The 13,916-nt window shown below is 36.2% G+C and overlaps 1 protein-coding gene across 1 annotated transcript in view; it reads left to right on the forward strand.

Annotated features, from left to right (window-relative positions):
• CAPRIN1 (cell cycle associated protein 1) overlaps positions 1 to 13,916 on the forward strand; it is a 33,748-nt gene that overhangs the window by 10,442 nt on the left and 9,390 nt on the right. The window contains exons 4-12 of the mRNA XM_021403090.1: positions 737 to 823; positions 3,171 to 3,409; positions 3,528 to 3,610; positions 5,106 to 5,243; positions 6,529 to 6,581; positions 6,668 to 6,754; positions 11,378 to 11,533; positions 12,394 to 12,502; positions 12,957 to 13,018. Of these exons, the coding sequence (XP_021258765.1) occupies positions 737 to 823; positions 3,171 to 3,409; positions 3,528 to 3,610; positions 5,106 to 5,243; positions 6,529 to 6,581; positions 6,668 to 6,754; positions 11,378 to 11,533; positions 12,394 to 12,502; positions 12,957 to 13,018 (1,014 nt within the window). The remainder of the gene's footprint in view (positions 1 to 736; positions 824 to 3,170; positions 3,410 to 3,527; positions 3,611 to 5,105; positions 5,244 to 6,528; positions 6,582 to 6,667; positions 6,755 to 11,377; positions 11,534 to 12,393; positions 12,503 to 12,956; positions 13,019 to 13,916) is intronic.

Consider the following 13,916-nt stretch of genomic DNA (forward strand, 5'->3'; position numbering starts at 1 on the left):
CGCTACATCTTTTGCTTCTGTAAATAGCTAAGGATGATAATTTTGTAAATCAGCTAATAAGTTTCTTACTTGTATTTCAAACAGAAATACCTGGAGATTTAAAACAAAAAAAACCCCACAGTTTGTGTTCTTTGCTTTTCAAAGGTAGTAGCATCTTTTCTCTGGCTTGTTTGTTTCTACCGAGAACATGTCCATTACTGAATTAATCGCAACAGAAGCGTGATGTAATTTGACTTTGTAATTTGTCACTGCTGCAAAGTAAGGGAGTTAGGGAGTGTGGATTGCTTTGGTGATAGAAAAAATCTGCAGACAGTGGAACATTATGCAATGTATACTGATTTGATTGCAATGCATTCATTCTCAGAAACTTAAGCAATTTTGAGTTGTCAAATTATTCTTACCCCAGTCCCTAGGGCAGCCTGCCTGAAAGTTTCTGAGGAAAAAAAACTAACTAAAGCCGAACATTAAACTAGGGTGTCATGCTATTCAGAGTATTAGCATATTCATGCATATGTTTCAGTGTACTTTGAAAGACATGTAAGACATGCACGCATCTCTTCCATATTTTGGCGAGTGAGAGTTCGAAACTTAACATTGCTGCGGTTTGTTCAGAGATGGTTGGTTACCTGTGCAGCTGTGTCTCACTTAGAAATTAAAAGTGCAACAAGTAGTTCTTTGAAAGCGTTTGATTTGTTCTGTTTCTGATAAATTGCCTTTTGTTTGTTTGTTTTTTAAGGATGCGGTGTCAAAATACCAGGAAGTGACAAATAATCTGGAATTTGCTAAAGAACTGCAGAGGAGCTTTATGGCACTGAGCCAAGACGTAAGTAAAGCGGTTCAGTGTGGGCTATGAGCTGCAGTGGGTAGCGCTTGGGCATTAAATCGTCTTTCACCAACACTAGATGCAGCAGCCTCTGTTATGGAAGATGAAATGCTCATTATATGTACGTTTGACTATTTTCTCTTAATGTGTGCTAGCTTGTGGCTGGTTTCCTCAAAGCTACCCCTAAAAGATGTTTTCTGAAGGACTGCCTGAAGATATAGGAGCAAGAGTAATGTGGTAATTTCCTGACAAAAGAGACATTTTTAAGATGGTGTGATCACTGAACAGGACTGTCATACAACATTATAGACTGCTGCTTGTTGCCATAAGTAATTTTCTTTTCCTAAGAGAAAAGAGGGATTTCCCAGGCCTGCTTCTCTCTGGCAAGTGGCTGAATGTTTTTTATTCCTTACATTACCGTAGGTTATCAAGTTTCTGCAGCTGAAAGTATTGCAGTTCCTTTTTCAAGGTTTTTGCCGTTTTAGTAATTGCAAATACAATCTGTAACTACAATGTGGAACAAGTGTCAAGACTAAAATGATTTTCGTAAATTATAAGGTAACTGAAGACTACTTAAAATAGATAGTCTTTGGGACTGATGTTATGCCAGGATTGTAAAATGGTAGTGTGATCAAGAATAAGTTGTAAAATTCCAAAAAGACGATTCCAGTTATATGAGCAGCTTTTCTCCTTTCTTCATGAAAAACTTCAAAAGAGACGGTTCAGACCTATGCAGTATAATTTCAAGGAAGAATTAATTCTGCTGCAAACAGAAATCATAATCCATCCTACATGAATGGAACATTGTAAACGTAGTTCGAATTGATGAGTTACAGAAAGAGCAGTAACGTTGTTAGAATTCGTTTAGTAGTCAATGTTAAACCATTCTGCTGCACTAACAAGTGTATTTAATTTAGGAACAAGCTATGTGGCAATTTCAAGGGCAATCAGCACTCTGGCATTATAGGCTGCTTTCTACGTTTGTTTTGGTTGTAAACTTAGAGGCATATAAGCCAAGCCATTACTTTGCTTTTCTTGCATCAGGTTTCCATGTATGTTTATGGAACGTTAGTAGCAAATAACTTTCTTCCTCAGACGAGTATGTCCTGAAATGTTTCCTGGTCAGCTGACTGCCAAGAGAAATGAGCGGCTCAAGGAATAAAAAGTTGATCTTTTGTTTTAAAGCTTGCTTGCAATTGTTTCAGATTAGACTTAGCTCTTATGTAGTTGAATTTAAGATAAATTCTTCGGCTTGAGAAAAACGAACACAAGCAAGCAATGTAGATGCTTCAGAGTGAGAGTGTTAGTATCATGAGTTACATTTTTTGGAAAAGAAGGTTAAATTTCTGTGTACTTGCAATAGGAACAAGTTTAATTTTGGATGTAAGAATAAAAATGAAAGAAATGTCCTGTGGTTTCAGACTAGTAATGCATTTCAGCCAGTATTAGGACAGCAACTGTAGAAGATACGATATGGATTACAAAACTAATTATCTGTTCCTGGCCAGCATTTATCATCCTCAAACTGGGAATGCTGGAGAGCTGATTTCTTCCTGTTCCGTTTAGTATCTGTGAACCTTTTGTCCAAGAATTTGTTTTAAAGCTTTTCTTAAACTTACTGATAATAGTCTCCCCAGCCTTTCATGGCAAAACATTCCATGTGTTTCCCTCCCATTATGTGTAACTAAAAAAGAGTACTTCTATTTCTCTGTTTTAAGCTGACCTCTGAGTAGTTTCAGTGAATGCCTCATACTGACTGTGATGGGCTATTGTGAATAACTACTCTGTTAGTGTTATCTGCTGACCTTTGTGGCCTTTAAAAAAAAAATACAAAAAATTCAAATTGTAAAGCCTGAACTTGGGCTGTAAACATCCAGTGCTTACTTAAAAGGTACTTTGCTTTGTACATTTGTTCACTTTTATCTAGATCAAAATCATGTAGGCTTTACAGAATAATTCATAAAGGAAGCAGGTAATATTAATCTGAGCTTGTTTCACACAACTCCTTCATGTCTGAAACTTTATACACTGTGGCTGCAGTTGCTTGACTAAACTACTCATAAGTCACGCAGAGAAATGCAGACTTCAGGTAAGAATATGATCAAAATCCAGTATAATCTAAGGTTTGTGGCATCGATTCTAAAATTTGGCTTAATTTGCAGGCTTTTGACTTTACTTGAAAGATTCTTTTCATACTTCACTGATGATTCTGCTGTAATGTTAGATTGATAAGTGGCGGTTCAACATCCATCTTTACTTACCAATAAAATACATGTCGAATCTGTTTTTCTCCCCTGAATTCACTACGGAATTGAAATGCATTAAATTCCTTTTTGATTCTGAACAGATCCAGAAAACAATAAAAAAGACAGCTCGCAGGGAGCAGCTGATGCGAGAAGAAGCTGAGCAGAAGCGTTTAAAGACTGTGCTAGAGCTGCAGTTTATTTTGGACAAGTTGGGTGACGATGAAGTGCGCAGTGACTTGAAACAAGGATCAAATGGAGTACCAGTACTGACAGAGGAGGAACTGACAATGCTGGATGAATTTTACAAGCTAGTTTACCCTGAAAGAGACATGAACATGAGGTAAGCTTACAGTAAAGTACTTTCCTTTATAATTGTCATGCAGTTAATGATATATATTTATTTTGTGATTGAATTACTACAAGCTTAGTAAGAAGTTAACTCTTTATTAATTTTTAAGGTTGAATGAGCAGTATGAGCAAGCATCTGTTCACCTGTGGGACTTACTGGAAGGGAAGGAAAAACCTGTTTGTGGAACAACCTGTAAGTATGGTCTCTGTATTAAAGAGACAGTGCACCGAATTTGTGCTTGAAATAAGTTAGTGTCTGATGTAACAGAATTCTGATAGTGAAATGTCTTTCCAGCGTTTTATAATTGCTGCTTTTTCTCAAATCTTGCCTGGACCGTATTGGAATAACTCACTGAAGTGCAAACTTAACGTGTAGTGTATTTCTTTTTTTGCTGATGCAGCATTGCTCAGTATTTAAGCATAGTCCATTCCTACTGTTTCAGCAGTATTTTGCTGCTGTTGATGCTTGGTAGCAATTCTTTGTTTTCTGGAAACGTGTGTATAGACCAGGAGCTTAGACAATAATGTGATCTAAAGTATAAATTGGCATGACCTCGCTTAGTGCGGTGTGTCACTCTCCCCTATCCCTTCCTACAAAAACATTTTATTTGTGCCCTAATTTTAAATAAATAATTAACTGTAAATTGGTTCATGATCATTCACGTGGACTGTTTTCTTGCAGACTTAAGGTTACTGCAAAACAAGTGATGTTGGATCATTGTGAGAACCAGTAGATGTGTAGTAATTTCTTTTTAGGGGGGAGAGAAAGAGGAAAGAAAAGGTATGGGAGCAGTTTTCATGAGAGATGATGTACATGCCTCGGAGGCCTAGTCATTTTCTTACTGGTTGAAGTTAGGCTGGGTATTATATCTGGAACTCAGGATGAACGTTTACTGATGTCGTGGTCAATATGAATGCATTTCTGTGTTCTTCTATGTGTATTTATTCATACAGTGATAATCATCACTTGCAAGGTACACATTGCAAATCTTCTATTCTGAGTCTGTTTTGTTTTTTTTTTTAATTTATTTTTTGGGGCCTAGATGGTTGATATTGCTGCCTTTCCAATATGGCTGTACAAATTTGTTCTAGGCTAAGATGCTGCTGCATTCATGTGGGGCACAGAGTGCAGTGAAGGCTTGTTCTTGTTTCACTTGCAAAGCCTGTTCTGAATCACTTACCTCAGGGGAAAAATCTTTGTGATGATGGTACCTGTGTGGATTTGTACTGACTGCTGTTTTTTTAAGAAATTGACTTGTAGTAAGATTTCTTAATTAGGAAATTAGAAATAAATCAGGTTGAAACTCCAGCGTGTTCCTAAAAATTTTCAGAGTCAAAACTAACCAACCAGAGATTTTTGAAAGAGTAGTAAAAGTGTATTTAAAACTTACATTCACTTTGAAGTGTTTCACTAATCTTCTGGAGGGTGTTGCACACTTTTAAGATTCTCCTTGCCGTTCAGATTTTTTTTCTGAACTAAAGCAGATAGTACATTTATTTAATATGATCCAGTAATTCAGACAGTAGTTCCGTAACAGTAATGTCTGCGGACTAGCCTGGGGCAGCAACACCTTCCTAGCAAAAGGGCAGTAAAATGTACTTGGGATCTTTGGGAAGAAAGGAAAATGATTAGGACAAGGATTAGAATTAGAGTTGAATGACTGTTAATTTTTAACTTCTTTTCCCAGATAAAGCCCTAAAGGAGGTTGTTGAACGTATTCTTCAAACTAGTTACTTTGATAGCACCCATAACCATCAGAATGGATTATGTGAGGAAGAAGAGGCAGCACCCACACCTGCAGTAGAAGACACTGTAGCAGAAGCTGGTAAGAATGCGAAGATCCACCATTTACTAGCATGTTTGTGCTGTGCTGTCTGGTCTCTTTGGATTCATCAGACTAATTAAATTGCAAATGTAATTTTATGTAGATAAGTGTTTTGAATAGAAATATAATTACTGGGTAATCAGATACACAAACAGCTGTGCCACATATATAGGGACAGTCAACCACTTGTTAGGCCCTGTTCTGAGATGAGGAAAGACGAGCAGAGCAGTGTTTCGAGGAGTTCTGTAAGAGTTACTCTTGTTAGCTGCTTTTCTGGGAGGACCATAATCCTTTCTAAGGATCGCATTGTGCAATGTCCTCGGTTACACATAAGGAAAGGCTGGCTGCTCTAGCTGTGGAGCATCAGCTGAATGGAGAAGCAAAGTCACTTGGTAGTATTTCTTTTTGAACACATCCTTCAGCATTTGTCCAGTGTGTCACTTGCTGAAATAAGAACCAAAGCCAAAATGAAATGATTTAGAAGCAGTTTTGTGCAGATGCAAATTATTTCCAACATCTCTTTCCTACTTTTTTCTGTTGAACTTCAGTTTACAAACACTTACAGAGAACATTTTGTTTGTTGTTTTGAAACTATCAAAGATATAAGTTCTAGCTGCCAGAGGCTTTTCCATTATGCTGTCGTTCCACCACTTAGTCCCTTTTTTAGAAGGGAGAAGTATTTGAAGCAGAATATGTTTACATATAAGGAGTTTGAGAGTGTGGTTTCATACTTGAAGAAAAGATTCCTGCCTTTTTTTTGCCCTTTTGAATATGTTGTGGAGGAAATAATATTTGGAGGTAGAAGAATATAATTCTTCGTAGTAAGAGTTTAATGTGAGTTGTTTTTTTTAGTTACCTTCAAAACTTCGAGAATTGTTAGTGCTTGGTTCTCTGTTAATGTTCTGACACTTTCTTCTTCATTCTGAGAAAGACGTTTCTTATTTTATCTGCCTTTTATCATTAGGTTTGTTTCTGAGCCGAGCAGATACTTAGCTATGGAATTTGTATTGAGGCTCTAATTTCAGTTTTAATCAAAATCCTATCTGCTTAAAGGTGTGTGACGAAGCAACTCCTTCCTTAATGTATAGCAGGCTTCTAATTTTAGGTATTAACATAAGTATAAATGTGCATCTGTTCATTCTTATGCCTAGTTGTTCTTCCTGTATACCAGCTATCTTCACCTCTTCAAAGTGAATGTTTTTGGTAACATAAATCTAGTACGTAACGTCTTGTGGGTTGTTTTTTGTTTGTTTTTCTTCACATAAATGGTCTATTTTTCTCACAGAACCTGATCCAGCAGAAGAATTTACTGAACCTACTGAAGTTGAATCAACTGAGGTATTACTCACTAGAAAGACTGTCATTTTATATAGCTTTAATGCCACTTACTTTTACTTTCATTCCCTTTCTTATTTTTATTTTAGTATGTAAACAGACAATTCATGGCAGAGACTCAGTTCAGCAGTAGTGAGAAGGAACAGGTAGATGAGTGGACAGTTGAAACGGTTGAGGTAAGATCTTGTGTACTGCAGGTAAAATTGTAATCCCTGTTTCCACTGACTCACAGTTCATGATGAGTTCTAGTATTTCATCCTCTATCCCTTAACATGTATAAAAGTATATATTTAAATAGGCTTGAAATGACTACTCGCTTTTCGATTGTATATTTAGCTCAGGAGTAATTAAAATAAAAATGATGCAGCCTGGCTAAGTCTATGAAGATCTTGCTTTGTTCAATAGTGGCTTGTGTGGGAAAATGCAGGATAAAGGTTTGGACTTAAAAAGACTTAAAAATTTTTGTGGAAGATTTTTTTCTGTTTATTTCCTATGGTGACTTTTGTGCCAATGTAGAACGTAAGCTTATCTGCATATCTGCTGATAGCATGGTGTAGTGGTGTGTTTCATTGTGTAGTTCCATAGAGATCAAGCGGAAAAATAATACTTCATTTAATAGCTACTCCAAATTGCATATACATATATTATAGTGTTAAAGTATACCTGCATGTACATTCCTGCTTTCAAGAAATAGAGTACTTAACATGTTTAACTCATTGCTACTTTGCAGTTGAGTGATCGTTTTGTGATTTTTTTGGTACGCTGCTGCTGGGATCTTTTCCCAGTGTAGTCATTTAGGCTCTAGACTCAGCTATGCGTACGAGTTGATCGTTCTGTTAAATAGAAATTTGTGTCCTTCCTGCTCTGAAAAGTCACACGGGGTCATTGAAATGGTTGGCATGTTGGACCTTGGTTTGTATGTATCTGTTACGACCAAATATGAGTAACACCTTTCAGATGCTGGAGACTTGATTTTTTTGGGTCACCATAGTTTTCTGTAGCAGCAAATTCCAGAAGGTCACTTTTTTAGACTCTCTTCCTTGGTGCCTTTAGGTTCTTAAAGTGTTGGAGTGGAATAAGTATTCATCATCTCTTCAAACAATGAAAAAAAGAGGTGTTATTTTGACAGTTACCTGCTCTGCCTGATGTTACGTTGTATCAATGAAATTTACATCTTAGGGTGTTGTAGACCACTGAGAGATTTAATAATACTTAGGATGGTTGTGAAGCTTCTGTAACTAACTTTGCCACGTATGTGAAAGATTTTACTAGTACCTTCTCACACTATTCCAGTCTTCCACTTAAAGATACTCTAAGGTACCATTGCTATCGAATATGGTTCAAGAAACCTCTTGAAAACTAGAGAAATGTTCCATGAAGAACCATTTGAGGGATGTCCAGTTGCGGTATTTGTTGGAGACACTGTAGTTTAATGTTGAAGCTAGGTTGGCTTCAGTCTGTCTTGAAGCATAATCACATCTGTGTTTATATCAAGTGTCCAGTGTAGTTCAGAGATTGAGTTTTTTGTAGTCCTTAAGGTAAGTAGTATGGATGAAGACATGAGGGTATAAGAATTGTCATTCTGATTGAAGCCTGGTGTGCTTCCTTGTGCTCTTCAGTTATTAAGAGTATGTATTACACGGCTGAAAACTTGAGACATCTGGGAGTAATAATATGGGATAATTATAGTAGAACGATAAAATCATGATGTACAATTTTCTGTCAGACTGCTTTCAGGAACTCTAATTTTCTATACCTTTCCACTAGCCAGCTAAATCCATTCTATCAGCCTTATTTTCCTGAAATAATACAAAGCAGTAAGTATACAAACTTGGTTCTCCTTTCTGTCCTAATTTCTTGAATTATGTACAAATTAGCTATTTAGAACAATTTAGGAGACTACTACTTCATAATTAAGAACTTTTTTCCCCCGGATTTTACACACACACAGAAAAAGGTTAATTGAGAATAACAGTCTTTGAAATGACTCTTGCTCTTCTTACTGGCGCCAAAATCCCACTCCTTATGGGGAAAAAAAAGCAAAGAACTCTCCTTAAGAAAGATGATGGTATTTACTTTATAGAGCTTTTCTGCACTTCAGCTGAAGGTAGTTGTGCTGTTACAGTAAGAAGTTTGAAAGATAGCTTTTAACTTTGGAAGCTGATAGTGTTGTGAAAGAGAAGATCTATGCCGATGATTTCTATCATTGTAACTGAAGAGGAGGAGAGCTATCACAAACTTGTTTTTTCAGTAATTTCCGAATAGACATCATAAATTTTATCTTTCTGTGGTAGCTTTTGTTTTGGGAGGTAACAGTATCTGACATAATGTGGGCCTTCCATAAGTTCTAAATTAAAGAATTTGTTTTTGAATTCTCAGAAGTTTACTTTTCTTTGGATTACATGGTGGTTTAATTTTGGTGAAAATGTCTTTTATTGGTAATTGTGCTGCTTTTGTTTTCTGATTTTTTTCTTCCTCCCCCCTTTTGTAATAAGTACTCAAATCTGTGTATTCTTATATATAAAGTTGTTTGAGGTTTAGAATATGGAATGCTGGATGGAGGTGTGTTTATGTGGCTAAATCTAGAAACTGTTCTGTGATTAACAAAAGAGATGGTCATTTGGATTGGTTTGTGGTCTCATTAAGCTTCTGTTCTTTCCTCTCCTGTTGTCCTTTGTTGCCCCCCTGCTCATCTTGGCTCTGCCTGCTGAGTAGCTTGTCATACGTTTTGATGAGTCAAATACAAATAATACACTGCGGAGAAATTCAGCTCTCCTGAAACAAGTTTCTTCTTGATGCTCTTTCTGCTCTAGGATGAAGGGAGATATGTGGTTGGATAATGGTTTGCTTTTTTTTAAATAATGGGTGCTTTTTTAATTGATGATCCTTATGTTTGGGTAGTTTTCATGCAACAGACTGCATTTAAGGAGCCATTAACTTCAGAGCTGAGGCCTGTTCATTGGCAGTTTAATAAGCAAAACTTGAATTTTTTTTTTTTAAGTTTAGTTTGTTAGGTTTATCCAACTGTTACGCTTGTAATAGGGTGAAGTACTTGGTAGTATTAGTAAGACTAAATGAACAGGTCCTTTTAACATTATAAGATTTGAAAGAAATTGAAAACATTAAGCGCCTTTTGAAGTTACAGCTGCACTATTTGTGAAAAAGTTAAACAGATAAAATAGTTCCTATTCTGTGTTTTTGATTATTCCAACAGTTTTTTTTTCATGAAGATATTAAATGCTTTTGAGTGATTTGGTCTAAGTTGAGTGATAGCGTTTTCTAGTAGTAATTTAAGTTGGTGGTGAGTAGCTGCTAGTTTTCCTCTTGGGTTCCATCTAGTCATCTGGTTGGCTTTTTTCCTTTTCTTCCATTTTAAAGCTTTGTAATATGGAAAGTCTATATATGTACCGTAGATAACGTTTTCAAAAATACTTCTTTTTCATTCATGGGGCTTTCTTACTTGGCAGTACTCCATAATTTGCAATTTGGGGACTGATAGTGTAATAGACTGGAGCTGTCATGCTCGTTTTCCAGTGTTGACAGCCTTAGGGCATTCTTCCGTGGGAATTCTCAAAAGAATATGGCTAATAATAGATCAGTATGAAGGGACTCTCAAAGAAGAATGCAGAGTTGTGGCTGGCTTTTACATAAGGTAAAAGATTTATCTTTTTTTTATCACAGGTTGTTAGGGGTTTAGTAAAGAGAAGATCCACTGCAGTTTGTCAGATGCTTACATGTGCAAAATGTAACTTGAGAAGCACGCATATCTGAGCAAGGGATGGTCATGCTGGAAGATGTGTGAGGTTTCTTTGAGAAGTTCTCAAAAATAAATTATGGGCTATGAGGGTGGATTGAAGGAACTCAAATTTCAGACCTGTGATAATAGGACTGGTCTTGTCCCTCACCGTGACTGCTGTACAAAATGCCTTCTGAAACTCTAGTGACAATCCTGCTGTTTTATGTAAATCTAATTATTTTGAACTTTCAGATGCAAATATGCTAATTTAAATCTTGTTCTACTGTAAGTTTTAGCCTTGCTTGCATATCTAGAAGATGATTATTAGTTAAGCGCATGGGAGTAAAGAAGCAACAGACAAGTTCTTGACAATATCTTCTTAAAGGATTGTTGTTGACGTGAACGCAAATTGCAAATGGTGCTTCTGTATTATTGGAGTTAACCTTAAAAGCAAAACTGGTTAGAAAGGCAGAACTGCTACTACTTGTTGTGCACTTCAATCATCCTTGTAACAGTCTGTTTTTAAACTACTTGATGATGGCTGTGTTTGCATGCTCATATTCAGCTTTCCTGGTTGCTCTTTCATCTTCAGTATGGTGGTATTTGAAAGCTTCTAGCTGTTTGCCTTCTCTTTGTTTACATTTGACTTTGTGGAATATGTTTAGTAAATGCTGTCTGCCATGCCATGTCTGAGGAAGCTCTTAGCATTTTCAGTTTCTGAGCTTTCTTGACCACTGTGAGTTGAACTTCCAAGATAAGTGATTTTCTTAAATCCCATGCTAAAAAATACATACCTATAATGTTAAGAACAGTGCTAACGAATCTATTTAATGAGGAATAGATGGAAAGCAAATAGACTGCAGTCTACGCTTTCTAATTTTATGAAGTGCACCGGACGCTTCTGTTGGAGGATATAGCATTTTTCTTTAAGAACACTACAGGAATTATGTAATTATGTCCATAATGAATAAATGTTTCTTGTAACATATGGCTCCTGTCTCACTTGTTTCTGTACATTGTTACCTTGAGCTGAAATTTCAGTTAGTTGTTTGTTTCTTACTAGGTTGTAAATTCACTGCAGCAACAGACACAAGCTACATCTCCTCCAGTTCCTGAACCTCACGCACTCACTACTGTGGCTCAAGCAGATCCTCTTGTTAGAAGACAGAGAGTACAGGACCTTATGGCCCAGATGCAGGGTCCATACAACTTCATGCAGGTATGATGAAGTCCCTGTGGGTATTCACAAGCCAGAAAACAAAATAGCTCCTTCTGTCTGGCTTCTAGTTATTTGAAGAGCCTAGTGTAGATTATTTGAAAAATACAGTGATGTTACAAACCTTACAGTGCTGTATGGCAGTGTCTCATTCAAAACCCACAAGCTTTGTATTGCCGTTACAGTACAATGAAAATCCTATTAAGCTTTTCAGTTGTTGTCCTTGACAGAGAAGGTGGAAAGCTGTGGATGCTGGAATATACTGTATTGTGCCTAAGAGAGACGGCTATGAAATAGCCTTTCTTTAAGTCAGCTTAAAATTTTGTGTTCTGAAAAAATTCTACAAAACTTCGGATAGTTTTTTGGAGGCTTTCTAAAACAAAAAGGTTTCCTGAAGTTTCTAGCATCTTTTAACCTCTAAAATTGTAACCAACTAGAAATGCATTGGGAAATAAATAAGCAAATATATCAGGAAAAGCTTATCTTCTTACTCCATAAAGAAAGAGTAATCAACTTGATAACAAATGAGGCATACACTTAAGTTTGGTGGGTTTTTTGTTTGGTTTCTTTTTTTTTCTACAAAGTGAAAATGCTGATTTGGGGTAAAGAGTTAAGAACCAAATCTACTATTCTTCCCGCCTCCAGTTATTATTTTGTGAAATAAGCTCTAATTTATGTATGTGGGCTGAATTTTTATTCTGATAAATAATTTTGGAATTCTTAGTATCTTAACTGAAAATATATGGCAAAACTAGCTATTGCCGAACTGTTGTCGTAGGCTTCCTTTCTAGAGTCTAAACACTGAATATTTTAAAAATCCAATAAACTGGATTTAATTTTTCTGTCACTATCTTTGTTCCAAGGACTCTATGCTGGAGTTTGAGAATCAGACACTTGATCCTGCCATTGTATCTGCACAGCCCATGAACCCAGCACAGAATTTGGACATGCCGCAAATGGTCTGCCCTCCAGGTTTGTAATGGAAAATGCTAAATATAAATATTGGGAAAGCCTGCAAGTCATCTGTTAGAAATGTTTCAGTTACTGCTGTGTTGAAGGGATCATGAGTAATATTGCAGTATGCTTTGGGTGTGTTTCAGAGAAATTTGATTGTACTTTTGAGGCATACTGTTTATAGACTTTGGATCTTCGCTTACTGCTAGTTGAAGCATATAAATTTTTTTTAATGGGTGAAATGTATTTTTGCTTAGTCTTTTTGAAACTGCTGGGTTATTTTGGATGCCTGGGGGGGGGGGAGTACTTTGTATCAAAAAGATAATTGGTATTTTGAATGTAGTTTTGCCAAGCTAGGGGAATGATTATCTACTATGATGAGGTTTCAAATAACTGAATTAGGAAAGATAGTAATGCTATTCTTTAAAAGGTTTGAGTGTACTATATAGTAAGTGAAGTTACTTTATTTCAGTTCATACTGAGTCAAGACTTGCCCAGCCTAATCAAGTTCCTGTGCAACAAGAAGCTACGCAGGTAAAATGCTTAGTAAATGATATTTTGTAGTTAAAATTTAATTTAGTCTTGCTTAGTGTTATAACGGGATATACGTAATTCCTAACTATAGCAGAAACTCAAAGCTGAAGTTCAAAGGTGGTCTTTTTAAAAAATGTTGTTATTTTATTTAGAGGAATTACTGTTTGGAATACTGCTCTTTGTAGTCATTCTAATATATGTAATTTAGGATTTCTCTGCATTCTGTTCAAGATGGATTAATAATTTGATATGTCAGTCTTTGCCTTGTAGTTCTCTCTCTGTGTTAAGCTCTGTGGAGTAGTATTTTTAATTTAGATAGAAGCAAGTGACTTCTTATTTGCTTATTTGTAACAGAAATGGCAAAGAACAGAATCACAGTCTGTATCTGTTCAACTGATGATCAGACTAAAAACAGATTTTATAGCTTAATAGGTTTTGTTTTTGTTTTTGACTTGTTCTGTTAAGAATTTGTCCTAGTTGCTTGCTTGAATAATATTTGATACTGGAGTTACAGAGCAGTCAGAGTAAATTTGAATGCTAGTTTCAGCTGAGCTCGCCTGCAATTCTTGTTTAAGTAGGATCCCTTGTTTCTGCAATGTGTACATGATATATTCTTCTTTATGATGTGTCAGTTTCTTACTGAATGGTCTAGTGATTACAGAATTACTGAATACATACTTAACAGAAAATCAGGAAGTTCTGTGTGACATCTCTAGCATGAAGGCAAATACGTGTCCAGCTGATTAAGAAGTACCCACAGAATAAAGTGTGGTAGGGGGTGGGTGATATGACAATTCAGGCGATGTCAAGATGAGGTGGGTAGACCTCTTCTTTTTTAAAAAGTACTAAATATTTAATGGTTGTAAAGTTTTGCTGAATGCATATTTTTACTAGGGAG

This window comes from Numida meleagris, chromosome 6 (assembly GCF_002078875.1).
Source record: "Numida meleagris isolate 19003 breed g44 Domestic line chromosome 6, NumMel1.0, whole genome shotgun sequence".
In the NCBI taxonomy this organism is placed as follows: Eukaryota; Metazoa; Chordata; class Aves; order Galliformes; family Numididae; genus Numida; species Numida meleagris.